Below are 16,641 nucleotides of genomic sequence, written 5' to 3'. Positions count from 1 at the left end.
TGACAGAGTGAAGAGACAACCTACAGAATGAGAGAAAATATTTGCAAACTATGCACCTGATAAAGGATTAATGTGCAGAATGTACAAGAAACTCACAAAACTCAGCAGTAGAAAAACTCACCATTAGATTAAAAATAGGCTGATGATCTAAATAGACTTTCTCAAAAGAATATATACAAATTGCCAAAAAGCCTATTAAAAATATGCTCAAGTTCAATATGAAATGAAACCAAAATGAGATGTCATCTAATCCTGGTTACTATGACTATCATCAAAAAGACAAAAGTTCCAGATGCCAGAGAGGATGTGATGAAAAGGGAACTCTCGCCTATTGGTGGGAGTCCAATTTAGTGCAATTAGTGGAAAACAGCAAAGAGTTTTCTCAAAAAAATGAAAAATAGAACTTCCAGGTGGGCATATACTGGTAATCCCAACAACTCTAGAGTCTGAGGGAGAGGGATTGAAAATTTGAGCCAGTCTGAGTAACATAGTGAGACCCTAACTCAGGATAGATAAATAAATAAGTAAAAAAATAAGTAAATTAAAACTAAACTAAAATAGAGTTAGGGAGGAACCTCCAAAGTAAAGCTCCATTGGGTTCAATCACCAGGACCACACATACATATACAAAAACCCAAAACAAAACAATAGTGAAATCTTCCATATGATCCAGCAATCCCACCTCTGGGTATACATTCAAAGCATGGGAAATCGGAACATCACAGTGACATCTGCAGTTCAACTTTCATTGAAGGATTATTCATAAGGACCACAAAATGGAAACAATCCAAGTGTCCACCACCTGATGATTGGATAAAGATGTGGTGCATATGTACAAAGGAATACTAAATACTAATTACCCTGATTAATTATTATACTCTCTATACATGTCTGGAAAAATCTCATTGTACCCATTGGTATATGCAATTATTATATGTCAGTTAAAAATAAAATAAAAAACCCAAGAAACAAATTGAACTATACAATGAATAACTCCAGAGGCCAAGATTAGGGCCCAGTCTGCAGAGGATTCAGAGCAGCCTGAGAGAACTTGCTTTTGAGGGGGCCTTTGTCAGTAGGCAGATTCAGTGGAGACCTTGGTTTCCAGCCTGAGGCAGTGAGGGGGCCAAGTCTCTGCAGCTTCTTGATGCAAAGTCTCTGCCTCACACCTCTCTATAAAATCTCAGGAGAGAAAGAAACAAGTTTGTAGGACAGATTGTGACTGAATGACAACAGAGGGGCAGAACAGATACACATAGATCTAGATTCTCTTCAAAGACATTTATTGCACAGCTTACAGGGTGTTTCAGCTCAGCGAAGCTTGAGGGGGCTGGGGACTGGTTCCACAAGGGCAGGTGCTGACATCCAGGGTGGACAGATGAGCCATGGTACAGGAGCTAACATATCCCATCCAAGTGAACCGGAACTATAGGATAGGTGGTGTTGTCTCGTGGAGATCTCTTGTCACAAGCAACTATGTAGAACTTTGTTGCTGATGCATCTGTGTATTTGCAGTTTCCATAGCTCGATTTCCTTTTTGTGATGCTACAGATGGTTAAAGGCACCTGAACTGAACTTTTATGACAATTTGTACTGGGGCTTGTAAGACAGGTTATATTCGGAGCTCCACACACTTGAACAACATCAGCAAAAGTGGCCTTTAGAAAAGTATTCTTGGCTTTGCACTGCCCTATGTAACTGTTAACTACCTGCATCGCATCATCACAGTGGGAGCCGGCCATATTTACGTGCTGAATTTCAAACCACTGAGCAGGGGTTAATCACCTGGTGGGTCCTCAAATGAGACACTCATTTCCACAATCCGCAGCAGCAGCAGTAGAAACCAAAGTCGGGAAACCAGAAGCTTTGGAACCATGTTTCCTGTGAGTAAAGAAGAGCGGTAACTAGTCCTGCATCCTGGCCCAGGTACCATACACTCTCCCTATCTCAGCCAGCAGCCCCCTCTGCTGTCACTGTGGGGTCATATTTCCATTTGCTTCACATCCCATAGTGTGCCAACTCTCCTGGACACTAACTTCAGCTCATCCTCCCTCAGGTGCTGTCCCACCATGGGTCCTGCTGTCCCAGTTTGAGGGTTCAACGTCTTACCTAGTCTTTGTGCTGCAGCTCCTGTTAGAACAGAACCCGCTGGTTGAACTGGGCCTCAAGGGCTGTAGGTGCTCTTATTTGGATGGTAGATATAGAGCAGTCCCCATGGGTGGGGCTGCCGGAGCCAGGAGGGTTCTGACGTCTTGGCCATGCAGAAACCCACACACTGGAACATATCACACTTGTGCAACCAGGCTGTTTTGATCACTTGGTCTATTAATGGATACCCAAGGATAGTAGTGCTGCTGCTTCTGCCATATGGAATCTAATTCCATGTCATCATGTCATGGAATTTGCAGGCTAGGTCTGATCTCTGTGTTTGACAACTACATTGCCTGTGGACTAACCATGGGTTTTGTCACTGTGTTTCAGTAGGGCATTGAAAGACCAAGTTCCATCAAGGCAGGGCTAGTGCTCAACGAGTGGAGTCAGGGAGGGCCCATTTCACAGGAGGAATTTGCATTCCTGTCTCATCTTAAAAACTCCCATAATGAGTCTCCTTTCCTGATACATGTCAGCTAGAGCTGGGTAGCAACTACCCATGTTGAAAAGGGCACTAACTCAGGGGTCTTCGCTGAGTCCACCTCTCCCTTCTGACTCTCCTTCTCTGTTCAGTCAATGATGTCACCCTCCTGCCTACTGGAGACATTTGTATTTCTGTCAATGAGAATCATTACTGTTTCCTGAAAAATGACTCAGAGCATGGCTTCTCGGTTTATACCCTGTGTTAATTTTTTTTTTCCCACTGTGACAAATACCTGAGATAAACAACTTAGAGAAGAAAAGATTTGCTTTGGCTCATGGTTTCAGAGATTTCAGTTCATGACTGGCTTCATTGCGTCAGGTCTTTGTGGGCAGAACATCATGGCAGAATGGCATGGTGGAGGAAAGTTGCTTAGTTCATGCCAGCCAGGAAGAGGGTTGGAGGAGAGAGTGAGAGAGAAACACTGGGGACAAGAAATACCTATTCAGGACATGCTCCAAGTGACTTACATCCTCCACCTACACTGTATGTTTCTTCCTCATGCCAGCAGTTCATTCAGTTAACAATGGATTAATCCACTGATGGTGTCAGAGCCCTCATGATCCAATCACTTACCAAAAGCCTCAGCTTGGAACATTGATGCATTGGGGACCAAACCTTCAACACAAGAGACTTGGGGGATACTCCAGATGCAAACCATTATAAACCCAAACTTCAAAATTTATTCAAAATATGCCTCATAATTTTTTTTCTGATTGTTCCACCTGTAAATTTGCTCTGCACATTTCCTTCTACCTCATTTTTCCCAGAAGTATAAATAGTCTAGTTTTATGTTGAAGATTCTCTAAAGAGGACCTCTTTACCTAGGAAGTCTGACTAAATATGTGTTATGGTTTGATTTGGAATATCCCCCTCAAAACCCATGTGCTGAAAGCATATTCCCTACTGCATTACATTCAGAGGTGGGACTTTTAGGCAATAATTGGATCATGAAGGCTCAGACCTCACAATTGATAGCTGAAGGGAATACTGGAAAGTGGGAACTAGTTGGAAAAATTAGGGATATAAGGATATGATCTGGAAGGGTCTCTCTCTCTCTGCTTCCTGGTTACTGTGAGCTGAGCAGCTTTCCTCCACCATGTTCTTCTGCCACCATATTCTAAAACGAATTGCATGGAGCCTGTGGACCATGGACTGAATTCTCTGAAACTGAGCCAAAATAAACTTTTCCTTCCCAAGTTGTTCTTGGCAGGTATTTGGTCACAGTAACCAAAAGTTGACTAACATAGCCTACATTAGTCAAATACACCACAACTCCAGTGTGTGTGTGTGTGTGTGTGTGTGTGTGTGTGTGTTGCTGTGGGTTGAATCCAGATCCTCATTCATGTAAGGTAAATGCTGTATCACCAAGTAACACTCCTACTTTGATGCAATTTTTGTCTTTAACATAATGGAGCCTCTTTTCATGTGCTCTTTTTAGTTTTGTTAGCAAACTCTTAGCTGTGAGTTCCTACAAAAATAAAAGAATAAATTACTCATTTTAAAGATACAATGGCACTGGGTGAGCATCCCCATTCCAAAAGGGAGGAAAATAGCAAGAAGGAGTTGGACCAAAGCAAGACCAAAACTCAGCATGGCACTGAATTCTGTAGCTCCACGCCTGCCTTTTGGGTCACATGGAGTGGTGCTGTGAGCTCTGTAGGGAATGGGTAGCTCAGACCCTCTGGTCTCACTGACTGTGTCCCACATGGACTTTCTCCTGGGCTGGCTCTGCTAACTGCCGCCATTTTCCCTTGGCTGGTGTTCCTGGCATCTCCATAGTCCTGGGGAGTCCACTGCAACTTTGGTTTATTCTCAAAGCTTCAGGCATTGCTCTGTCAGGGACTGTTTGCCAATCCTGCCACACCTTTTCAGGTCTCCCAGGTTTTCCTTTGAAATTTCAGCAGAAGCTTCTGGAACCCCTAACTTTTGCTCATACAGCTTCTATATCCTGTCCTCCAGTTTGACTGTCCAGAAACCACCACTGCCACCAGTTTATTTGGATCTTTTCATAGAAGATGTAGGCAAGAATATAGAACTCATCTACACATTCCTTATGCTGATTCCACAGTCCTAACACCTGACCCACAGAGCAGGTGGGCCACAACATCAAGTTTTAGGAAGACTTGGATGTTTATTCCTGGCTCCAAAAAAAGTGTATAGTTTTTCAGCAGAAACTGTTACCACCAGTAGAACAAATCAGTGTTTTCCCAGTAATGGGAGCTCATAAATAACCTTGTATATGGACATTAGCATCATCTTATTATCAAGTTTTGGTCCTGGAACACCAAGGAGGGTGAAAAGCAATTCTTTTTACAGATCTTAGAGAACACATAGTCATTGAGAAGGATAGCACTGAGCAAAATTCTAAAACAAGTCACAAGTTATCACTTAAAAAGTTTGTCATGAAGGACCCCTTTGTCTTCCTTCTACCTGTGGCTCTGGGATGAGGAGTTGCTTGTGGGACTTCAAGGTCCTTCTCATAGGTGTGCATTCTGTGTTGTTAGGACTAGAATTCTGGGAGGACAAGCAGCTTTGGAATAATCCCACATTGTGTTCACTCAACATCTCTGCAAAATGCCCCCCCCCCCCATTTTTTTGGTACCAGGATTGAACCCAGGGGCACTTAACCACTGAACCACATCCCCAGCCCTTTTAAATATTTTATTTAGAGACAGGGTCTTGCTAGGTTGCTTAGGGCCTTGTTAAATTACTGAGACTGGATCTGAACTTGCGATCCTCCTGCCTCAGCCTCCTGAGCGCTGGGATTACAGGTGTATGCCACTGAGCCTGGCCCAGTTCCCCTTCTTATTGTTCTTAAATACTGTGATTTTAAGAGTTTCAGCTGGAAACCAACAAAGGAATTCTGGAATTGAGTACAGATACCCAACTACACTTGCATGTTTCTCTGTACCCTAATCCCATTAGCAGCTAGAAGAATAATTTCCATAGAGAGAAAGAATGTATGGGATAGGGAATGGATGACTGCTGAGAGAGAAGTCAGGATAGCAAGGAAGAGGGGAAAAGATAGATATGAAGTATGGAGATAAAGGTATATAAAAGGATATTTGGACTCTAAATATTCTATGTATGCTCATTCGTTTAAATAATGTTAATTAAATAAACATATGTTTGACTTCCTAAACCCAAAGCTTTCAAGAAGAGGGTCAAAATAAGTGGATGTTTTGCTCCCCTCCCCACACCCAGAAAAGTCTTCCCTGACTTCTCAAGCCCAGGGAACTACACTAGAACTGCTTTTCTGATGGCAGATTGGAGGAAGTTTGCATTTCCAGTTACTCCATGACTCAGGATTCAAGCAACCGTGCTTGATTCTCAGCAAGGTGGGTGAAAGAGGGAATTTAGTGAAATTCAATATTGAACAGTCAGAATCTCTTAGGGACTCAGAAGTTTGGGTGCACTGAACTAAGAACAAGAAAGAAAACACTGGAGCCAAGCCAGTTATGATAGTGGCAGCCAGAGTGGCACTGGTTAACCAGAGAGGGGAGGGTTGATACAAAGAGAGAAACACAATGGACAAATTTGGCACAGAAAAGTTCGTAGATCAGAGAAGCAGCCTGAACTTAGCTGATCCAGAGAATGCACAACAAATTGGTATGTAAGCGTGCTCTGCTTTTCTCAAGTAGCAAGTGGAGAACTGAGGCAGGGAGCCGTGTTGAGGAGACCACACAGAAGCTTGCTGCTGTGGGAACCCAAGAGATCATAGCAAACATTGTTATACTGTCCTGGAAAGCTCCTGCCGCGTGGTCCAGGGTATACCTAGTGGAATATGAGTGAAACAGGCACAGAGAACGTTGTACTAGGGGAATTCAAGTCAGAAATATGGAGGGGAGTGTAACTCACTTTCCCCTTGTGTGGAGGCTCGCGTGACCAGCTAAAGGGAGTCGGAAAACTGAATGGACGGGTGTGAATACACTCAGAATTCAGGCTCGGGAAGGCCATATTTGTGGGCAGCGGAGTGTGGATGGTTGGCTCCCTTGCCCTGCAAGTATAATTTTTGAGAGACTCCTGAGATTCAGACTCCTGACAGAGGTCAGCAACTGCTGGGTCCTGTGGTAGTGTTGACCTCATATCTCCAGAGCAGAAATCACCCAGCAAAGCCCTTGAATCTGGATGCATTAAGCCCCAGCTGCTGGAACTCCACTCATAGAACTCTGCAGCAGCCCCACCCTGGTAGTGTACAGATCTGGTTTGTCTGGACAAAACTCCAATCAACAATAATTCCCATTTCATTCTACCTTATACTGGTGAGAAGGGAGTCTGAGCTATTTCAACTGCTTCAGTGTTAGACCACAGTTGGCAGCTCAGTGAGTCATACAAAAAGAGGAAGGGCTTAACAACCCCCTGCCCTTGCACACTCTCTCTTTCTCTCAGTACATAGATGAAGAAAAAATTGAAAGAATGACTGTTGGGCATAGACGGTGACCATCTATTCTTGTCAACTCTTTTCATGAGGAGAAAAATACTTTCAGTATTTTTTAAAACTATTTAAAATTTGTTTTAATTAGTTGTATATGAGAGTAGAATACATTTATACATTTTGATAAATCATACATGAGTGGAGTGTGATTTCTCATTTTTCTGATTGTACATGTTGTAGGATCATGTTAGTCATGTAGTCATATATGTACATGAGGTAATAATGTCTGTTTCACTCTATTGTCCTTCCTACCCCATAGCCCTTGACCTCCCTTCACTCCCTCTACCCAATATAAAGTAACTCTATTCTTCCCTAGGACCCCTGCCACCTTATTGTGAATTAGCATTCACCTATCAGAGAAAACACTTGGCCTTTGGTTTTCTGGGCTTGGCCTATTTCAGTTGGCATGTTATTCTCCAAATCCATCCATTTACCAGCAAGTGCCATAATTTCATTCTTCTTTAAAGCTGGGTTATATTCCATTGTGTGTCTGTGTGTGTGTGTATATAAAAACATTTATATATATATATATATATATATAACATTTATATATATAACATTTTCTTTATCCATTTATCTGTTGAAGGGCACCTAGGTTGGTTTCATAGTTTATAGCAGCTTAATACTTTATTTTTTTACTAAGAAAAATTTTCCCTTTTTTTGTTTTGTTTGGTGTTATTACTGTGTTGGTTGGTTCATGAATGTATATATATATATATATATATATATATGTATATATATATATATATATACACACACACACACACTTTTTTTTTTCTACTTTTTAGCATTTTAAAATAAGTTATTTTTCTTTGTCTTTTGACGGTCAGGGTTTTTGGTTTTTTTCTTACCTTGGTTTTTTGTTTCACTCATTCCTCTTTCTCTTCTTTCTTCTTCTAACAGCAAAATTCTCTTGTTCTCTCTTTCTGTCTCCCTTTACCTCATCTTTTCTATTTTCTCCTCCTTTCTTATAACTATCACTTGCTGTATTTCTTCTGCATTCTCTCTATTCACACTTCAAACGTTTGAAACTTTATTCTATCTTCCTATCACATTTTTTTCTCTTAGAAGTATATTTTTACCATTTTTTAGAACTATTTGGCTTTTAAAATTCCTGCCATTTATGCTATTGCAGTAATTAGTACTGCAAACTGCTGACACAATCTCTTTACTTCAATGCCAGATCTGATTCACAGCTATTTATTGTATTTACTGTTGGCAATTGCTGACCCCTCCATTTGTGTTTCTGTGGCAATTAGTGTTGCAGATGTCATAGTAGGCACTGTGTATTTATTTTAATGCTGCATATCGTTTGCTTTGCTTGTTGCCATTGTTTCTTTCTCTGTTTTCTATAAGGTTCTGGGAATCTACAGGGACACCACAAGTTTACACAGTAGACTTTGCTGCTGAACTAAACCGAGCGAAGAAAGAACATACTTTGCTTCACACAAAAATTACACTTAATCTTCAAATATACTATAATAGAAAGAATAGAAGAGTCAAAAATCCAAACTACTGACAAAAATACAAGTAGAAATGACTAGGAGGCCCTCATTCACCCTCATGAACATCCGTTCCTACAGCAAAAACAGCTAACACAAAGGCTATGGTGAAAGAGATTGAATGCATTCTGTGCTCTTATTGGGATTTGCAGAGTAGTGGGAGAGACTCACATTACTCACATAACCATAGATTACTGTCAGTCTCACAGGTGACAACATATCATAGGATTACATGTTATACAACAGAATAAAACAAGAGGAGTTGCCCTAGTTAGGGCATCAGAGAAGTCTCCACAGAGCTCAGGAAAGTTGCTCCCACTACCAAGCTTAGACTGGACTGCAGGTCTGCCTGGCTTGGAAGCCCAGTCCCATCCCTGATGGACACAAGGCTACCCCTCATGGTAACCAAAGTCTTTCCTGCTGCTTCAGTTTCCCCAGGAGCTCCTGAGCAATGACATTGAGTCATTACTCAATCACTGACCTCCTTGAAACAGCTTTTCTTTTTTTAAACCACAAATGCAGAAGTGCTTCCCTGCAACTGAGTTTCATAAAGTTGCTCAGCGACTCTCAATAGCAACACATCAGCCCAGTAATCCCTGGAATCAGAAGACGGACCGTCAGGGTTCTAAGGTGTGGAATACATCTGGCATGCCTCTGATACGGTGCGAGGGTGACTGAGGTGACCTGAGCAGCCTGCTAAGAGGGCAACATCTCGCTGAGAATCTAGTGGAATTTAGCTAAGATTGTTCTGTAGTTGATCTCTGTTTCACTCACAAGGAAGCTCAGCCTCAGACTAAATCATTTGGACTTTCTTTCCCAGGCAATGGAAAGTCATTTTAAAAGTGCAATTATTATATATCAGTTAAGAAATAAAAAAGAACAAAACAACAAAAAATTTGAGTGTATAATGAATGATTCCACAGGCCAAGGTTAGGGGCCCAGTCTGCTGAGGGTTCAGAGCAGCCTGAAAGAAATTTGCTATTGAAGAGGGCTTTTGTCAGTAGGCAGATTCGGAGGAGACCCCAGTTTCCCAGCCTGAGGTAAGTGAGGGGGCCAAGTCTCTGCAGCTTCCCAATACAGTGTCTTTGCCTCACATCTCTTTGTTCCCCAAAATCTCAGGAAGAGGAAGGAGCACATATGTAAGACAGAGATACACAGAGATTTAGATTTCTCTTCAAAGAGGTTTATTGCATGGCTTACAGGGTGCTTCAGTTTAGCTAAGCTTGAAGGGGGTTGGACACTGTTTCCTTGAGGACAGATGCTGATATCCAGGGTGGACAGAGGGCTTGGGAGCTGGCAGATGAGCCATGTCACAAAGTGCTGATCCAGAAGCTAACATGTCCCATCTAAGTGAACTGGAACCATTGGATAGGTGGTATTGTCCCATACAGATCTGTTGGCACAAGCAACGATGTAGCACTTTGTTGCTGGTACATTTTGATATCTGCAGTTTGTATAATTCTGTGATTTTCCAGTGATGACACAGTCAACTAAAGGCACCTGAACTGAACTGTTATGACAGTTTGTACTGGGGCTTGTAAGGCAGGTTATGTTTGGGGTTTCACAAACTTGAGCAACACTATCAAAAGTTGTATGTAGAAACGTATTTTTGCCTTTGCATCGCCTTCTATAACTGTTAACTACCCGCATTGCATCATCACATCGGGGGTGGGCCATATTTATGTGCTGGATTTCAAACCACTGAGCCCAGGTTAAATTCCCTGGTGGGGCCTGAAAAGAGATAATCATTCCCATGAACCCTAGCAGCAGCAGGAGCCAAAGTCGTGAGCCCAGCAGCTTTGGAGTCATGTTTCCTGTGAACAAAGAAGAGAGATAACTAGTGTTGTATCCTAGCTCACTTACCATATTCTCTTCTGTCTTAGCTTGTAGGTCCCTCTGCTGTGACTGTGGGGTCATATTTCCATTTGCTCCCCTCCCTAAAATGTTCCAAGTTCCTGGGTATTCATTTTATTTGAGCTTCCCTTAGGTTCCACTGTGGGTGCTCTAGGGCTCAATGCTTACCCAGTCTCTGTGCTGTGGCTGCTGTGAGAACAGACCCAGCTGGTTGTCTGTCCCTGTGTTCAGAAACTGTGGGTGTTCCTCTATGGGCCTGTGGATATATTGCAGCCCCTGTGCGGGGCCCTCAGAGCCAGGAAGGTCTGATGTCTTGGTCACGATGAAAGCCACACACTGGTACTAGGCCCACCTGTGCAACTAGCCTCTTGGCTGACTAATGGGTCCTCAAGGACAGCACTGCTGCTGTTTCTGCTATAAGAAATCTAATTCCGTGTCATCCGTGAAGGATTTTTGCAGGCTAGATCTGGCCTCTGCGGATGGAAACTATGTACAGCCTGTTGAATGTCCATGGGTTTCCTCACCGTGTTTCAGTAGGGCACTGACAGACCAAGTTCCATCAAGGCAGGGCTAGTGCTCAAGGAGTGGAGCCACGGAGGGTCCATTTCATGGGAGGAATTTGCATTCCTGTCTCATCTTAAAGACTCCCATGATGTTGGCTGGTGCACTGTTGGAAAGGGCTCTAGCTCAGGGGTCTTCCCTGAGTCCACCTCTCCCTCCTGACTCTCCTTCTCTGTTCAGTCAATGATGTCACCCTCCTGCCTACTGGAGACATTTGTACTCATGACCATCAGACCTATTAGAGTTTCCTGAGAAATGACTCCGATAAGACCTTCCCAGTTCCTGGGCACTGACTTCCATTCAGCCCTCCCTCAGGTGCTGTCCCACCACAGCCCCTCCCATCCCAAGTCTAGGGCTCAATGTCTTACCCAGTCTCTGTGCTGTGGCTCCTGTAAGAATAGTTCCAGCTGGGTGTCCTGGAGTTCAGGGATTGTGGGTGCCCCTATTTGGGTTTGTAGATATATAGCAGCCCCTGTGGGTGGGGCTGCCAAAGCCAGGAGGGTTCTGGCATCTTGCCTCTGCAGAAACCCACAGATTGGTACATGTGCAAACGGCCTTCCTGTTTCATTACTTGGCTGTACTTTGTTGGTGATTTGTACTTGAGGATACAGCTTTTGTTGCTACTGTTCTAACAGACCTAAGGCATCCTGTGTCAACCAGAGTTTTCCCTGTTGATCTGGAATCTGTTGAAGAATATATCCTGGCTGCAGAGTGACCAGAGATTTGACAATTCTGCATAAGGCTAGGCCAAGAACCAAAACACAAAACAACAGTGCCAGGAAAGGCTGCTTGCACAGCAGAAGCCCAAGTTCCCCTTTCATTTTTAGTCTTCTTGACGGTTTGTCACACACATATTGTCCATCTCCTTACTTCCTTCTGCAGTAAACTGACTTTTAAAAAAATTTTGTCCTACTCACAATTCTGCAGGTAACCAAAGCAATTTGTTATATATATTCAAGGTCCTCCCCTGCATTCCTCTTTTCTAGGATTCACGTTTTCTGGTGTTAAGTATTGCCCTGAATATTAAGATCACTTTTTGAACAGTTGAATCACCTTAAAGTAGAAGAAAACCATTCTGTTGAATTTGTCCCAGCGTGAACACTTGGTGTGATAAAGGATTCCAATATAGCACTCAGTATTCCTGCATTCTTCTCAGTCTGTGCTTTTTTCCACAAAATAATGAGCCTTCAATTGTCAGTTACCTACTGCATTTTGTGATATTAGGAAGAAGATTCTTATTTGTAAAAGAAAACCAAAACAAACAAAACAAAAACCCAAAAATCAACTTTATGGACTGGGCTCTGTGCTCCTGAAAGGAGAGATGTGTCACCATGCATAGTTTCATACATAAAACACACTTTTTCTTGGTCCCCAGAAAAGCACTGAAAAAAATAAATGAACACTGAATTTTATTACAATGTGATAGAGGTGACAACACTGGTCTGAGCATGTTTTTGGGGCATCAGGGATGAAGGTCATCCCCTCATGGACAAGGAAGGATGCCAGAAGGAAAGTCTCTTGAAGTGCTGTAAAGGTGGGCAGGTGTTTGCAGAGGCTTTTGGGAGTCTAGGGAGAAGAGGAGTGTTCTGGGGAAAGGGTGTGGTGTGGGAATTGCTCAGGGTGGTGGCGTGAACTGCGGGGCAGGGAGATCTGCGTGCTAAGAGAGGCTAAATCTCTGCTCCAGCTTCCAGATTAGAAAACTGGACTTAGACCCTTCGATAGAATCAAACACCATTCCAGCCAAATTAGTCCACTAATGCTTTAGTACCTTTCTACCTTCCTGTCATCTGGAAATGCAATCGTTTTTTTTTTTTGTTTGTTTTTTTTTTTTTTTTTTTTTTTTGCACTGATAATAGTTTTTATTTTTATTTATTTATTTATTTATTTTATTTATTATTGTAAACAAATGGGATACCTGTTGTTTCTCTGTTTGTACATGGCGTAAAGGCATACCATTTGTGTAATCAGAAATTTACATAGGGTAATGTTGTTTGATTCATTCTGTTATTTTTTCCCTTCCCCCCCACCCCTCCTACCCCTCTTTTCCCTCTATACAGTCCTTCCTTCCTCCATTCTTGCCCCCCTCCCTAACCTTAACTCTAACCCTAACACTAACCCCTCCCACCCCCCATTATGTGTCATCATCCACTTATTAGTGATATCATTCTTCCTTTGTTTTTTGAGACTGGCTGATCTCACTTAGCATGATATTCTCCAGTTTCATCCATTTGCCTGCAAATGCCATAATTTTATCATTCTTTATGGCTGAGTAATATTCCATTGTATATATATACCACATTTTCTTTATCCATTCATCAATTGAAGGACATCTAGGTTGGTTCCACAATCTGGCTATTGTGAACTGAGCAGCTATGAACATTGATGTGGCTGTATCTCTGTAATATGCTGATTTTAAGTCCTTTGGGTATAGGCCAAGGAGTGGGATAGCTGGGTCAAATGGTGGTTCCATTCCAAGTTTTCTAAGGAGTCTCCACACTGCTTTCCAGAGTGGCTGCGCTAATTTGCAGCCCCACCAGCAATGTATGAGTGTACCTTTCTCCCCACATCCTCACCAACACCTGTTGTTGCTTGTATTCTTGATAATCGCATTTCTAATTGGGGTAAGATGAAATCTTAGGGTGGTTTTGATTTGCATTTCTCTTATTACTAGAGATGTTGAACATTTTTCCATATGTTTGTTGATTGCTTGTAGATCTTCTTCTGTGAAGTGTCTATTCATTTCCTTAGCCCATTTGTCGATTGGATTATTTGCATTCTTGGTGTAGAATTTTTTGAGTTCTTTATAGATTCTGGAGATTAGTGCTCTATCTGAAGTATGATTGGCAAAGATTTTCTCCCACTCTGTAGGCTCTTTCTTTGCATTGCTTATAGTTTCCTTTGCTGAGAGAAAGCTTTTTAGTTTGAATCTATCCCAGTTATTGATTCTTGCTTTTATTTCTTGTGCTATGGGAGTCCTGTTGAGGAAGTCTGGTCCTAAGCCGACATGTTGAAGCTCTGGACCTACTTTTTCTTCTATAAGATGCAAGGTCTCTGGTCTGATTCCGAGATCCTTAATCCATTTTGAGTTTATTTTCGTGCATGGTGAGAGATATGGGTTTAGTTTCATTCTGTTGCATATGGATTTCCAATTCTCCCAGCACCATTTGTTGAAGAGGCTATCTTTTCTCCATTGCATATTTTTGGCCCCTTTGTCTAGTATGAGAAAATTGTATTTATTTGGGTTTGTGTCCATGTCCTCTATTCTGTACCATTGATCCACCTTTCTATTTTGGTACCAATACCATGCCGTTTTTGTTACTATTGCTTTATAGTAGAGTTGAAGATCTGGTATTGCGATACCCCCTGCTTCACTCTTTCTGCAAAGGATTGCTTTAGCTATTCTGGGTTTTTTATTCTTCCAGATGAATTTCATAATTTCTTGCTCTATTTCTGTAAGGTACATCCTTGGGATTTTAATTGGAATTGCATTGAATCTGTATAGAACTTTTGGTAGTATGGCCATTTTGACAATATTAATTCTTCCTATCCAAGAACATGGGAGATCTTTCCATCTTCTAAGGTTTTCTTTAATTTCTTTCTTTAGTGTTCTGTAGTTCTCATTGTAGAGGTCTTTCACCTCTTTTGTGAGATTGATTCCCAAGTATTTTATTTTTTCAAAGCTATTGTGAATGGGGTAGTTTTCCTAATTTCTCTTTTTGAAGATTCATCGCTTATGTATAAAAATGCCTTAGATTTATGTGCATTGATCTTATATCCCGCTACTTTACTGAATTGACTTATGAGATCTAAAAGTTTTCTGGTGGAATTTCCTGGTTCCTCTAAGTATACAATCATATCATCAGCAAATAGGTATAGTTTGAGTTCTTCTTTTCCTATTCGTATCCCTTTAATTTCTTTGGTCTGTCTAATTGCTCTGGCTAGAGTTTCAAGGACGATATTGAATAGAAGTGGTGAAAGAGGACATCCCTGCCTTGTTCCAGTTTTTAGAGGGAATGCTTTCAGTTTTTCACCATTTAGAATGATATTAGCCATGGGCTTAGCGTAGATGGCCTTTACAATGTTAAGGAATGTTCCCACTATCCCTATTTTTTCTAGTGTTTTGAGCATGAAGGTGTGCTGTATTTTATCAAATGCTTTTTCTGCATCTATCAAAATAATCATGTGATTCTTGACTTTAAGTCTATTGATATGGTGAATTACATTTATTGATTTCCTGATGTTGAACCAACCTTGCATCCCTGGGATGAAACCCACTTGATCATGGTGCACTATCTTTTTAATATGTTTTTGTATGCGATTTGCTAAAATTTTGTTTAGAATTTTTGCGTCGATGTTCATTAAGGATATTGGTCTGAAATTTTCTTTCCTCGATGTGTCTCTGTCTGGTTTAGGTATCAGGGTAATATTGGCTTCATAGAATGAGTTTGGGAGGGTTCCCTCCTCTTCTATTTTATGGAATACTTTGAGAAGTATTGGATTGAGCTCTTCTTTAAAGGTTTTGTAGAACTCGGCTGAGAAACCATCTGTTCTTGGACTTTTCTTTGTTGGTAGGCTTTTGATGACTTCTTCTATTTCATTACTTGAAATTGGTCTATTTAAATTGTGTATGTCCTCCTCGTTCAGTTTAGGCAATTCATATGTCTCTAGAAACCTGTTGATGTCTTTGAAATTTTCTATTTTGTTGGAGTATAGATTTTCAAAATAGCTTCTAATTATGTTTTGTATTTCAGTTGTGTCTGTTGTGATATTTCCTTGTTCATTCCGAATTTTAGTGATTTGGGTTTTCTCTCGTCTTCTCTTTGTTAGTGTGGCTAAAGGTGTATCAATTTTGTTTATTTTTTCGAAGAACCAACTATTTATTTTGTCAATTTTTTGTATTGTTTCTTTTGTTTCAATTTCGTTGATTTCAGCTTTGAGTTTAACTATTTCCTGTCTTCTACTACTTTTGGTGTTGGTCTGTTCTTCTTTTTCTAGGACTTTGAGCTGTAGTGTTAGGTCGTTTATTTTTTGAGTTTTACTTCTTTTATTAAATGCGCTCCATGAAATAAATCTTCCTCTAAGTACTGCTTTCATAGTGTCCCAGAGATTTTGATATGATGTGTCTTTGTTCTCGTTTACCTCTAAGAATTTTTAAATTTCCTTCCTAATATCTTCTGTTATCCATTCATCATATAATAGCATATTGTTTAATCTCCAGGTGTTGGAGTAGTGTCTGTTTTTTACTCTTTCATTTATTTCTAACTTCAATCCATTATGATCTGATAGAATACAAGGTAGTGTCTCTATCTTCTTGTATTTGCTGACATTAGCTTTGTGGCATAATATATGGTCTATTTTAGAGAAGGATCCATGTGCTGCTGAGAAGAAAGTGTATTCGCTCTTGGTTGGATGGTATATTCTATAAATATCTGTTAAGTCTAAATTATTGATTGTGTTATTGAAATCTATGGTTTCTTTGTTCAATTTTTGTTTGGAAGATCTGTCCAGTGGTGAAAGAGGCGTGTTAAAATCACCTAGTATTATTGTGTTATGGTCTATTTGGTTTCTAAAATTGAGAAGGATTTGTTTAACATACATGGATGAGCCACTGTTTGGGGCATAGATGTTTATGATTGTTATATCTTGCTGATTTA

General features: G+C 41.0%; 2 protein-coding genes across 3 annotated transcripts; both read right to left on the bottom strand.

Annotated features, from left to right (window-relative positions):
- Positions 1-1,397: 1,397 nt before the first annotated feature.
- LOC124976505 (non-secretory ribonuclease-like) lies at positions 1,398-1,933 on the bottom strand. The gene is given in 2 exon segments (XM_047539371.1): positions 1,398-1,783; positions 1,786-1,933. Coding segments are annotated over 2 exon segments (534 nt in total).
- Positions 1,934-9,739: 7,806 nt separating this feature from the next.
- LOC124977538 (non-secretory ribonuclease-like) lies at positions 9,740-11,483 on the bottom strand. Of its 2 annotated transcripts, none has more exons than XM_047541147.1 (2): positions 11,356-11,483; positions 9,740-10,386 (listed from the first exon to the last, which is right to left on the bottom strand). In XM_047541147.1, exon 2 carries the CDS (start codon positions 10,379-10,381, stop codon positions 9,905-9,907), a length of 477 nt encoding a protein of 158 aa, XP_047397103.1. In that variant the 5' UTR covers positions 10,382-10,386; positions 11,356-11,483; the 3' UTR covers positions 9,740-9,904. The 2 variants fall into 2 exon arrangements, with proteins under 2 accessions (XP_047397103.1, XP_047397104.1); XM_047541148.1 differs by lacking the exon at positions 11,356-11,483 and adding an exon at positions 10,595-10,599.
- Positions 11,484-16,641: the final 5,158 nt, after the last annotated feature.

The sequence above is a fragment of the Sciurus carolinensis genome, chromosome 2, assembly GCF_902686445.1.
Source record: "Sciurus carolinensis chromosome 2, mSciCar1.2, whole genome shotgun sequence".
Taxonomy (NCBI): Eukaryota; Metazoa; Chordata; class Mammalia; order Rodentia; family Sciuridae; genus Sciurus; species Sciurus carolinensis.
The sequence above is the reverse complement of the archived record's forward strand: the minus strand, read 5'-3'. Positions and strand labels throughout refer to the sequence as shown.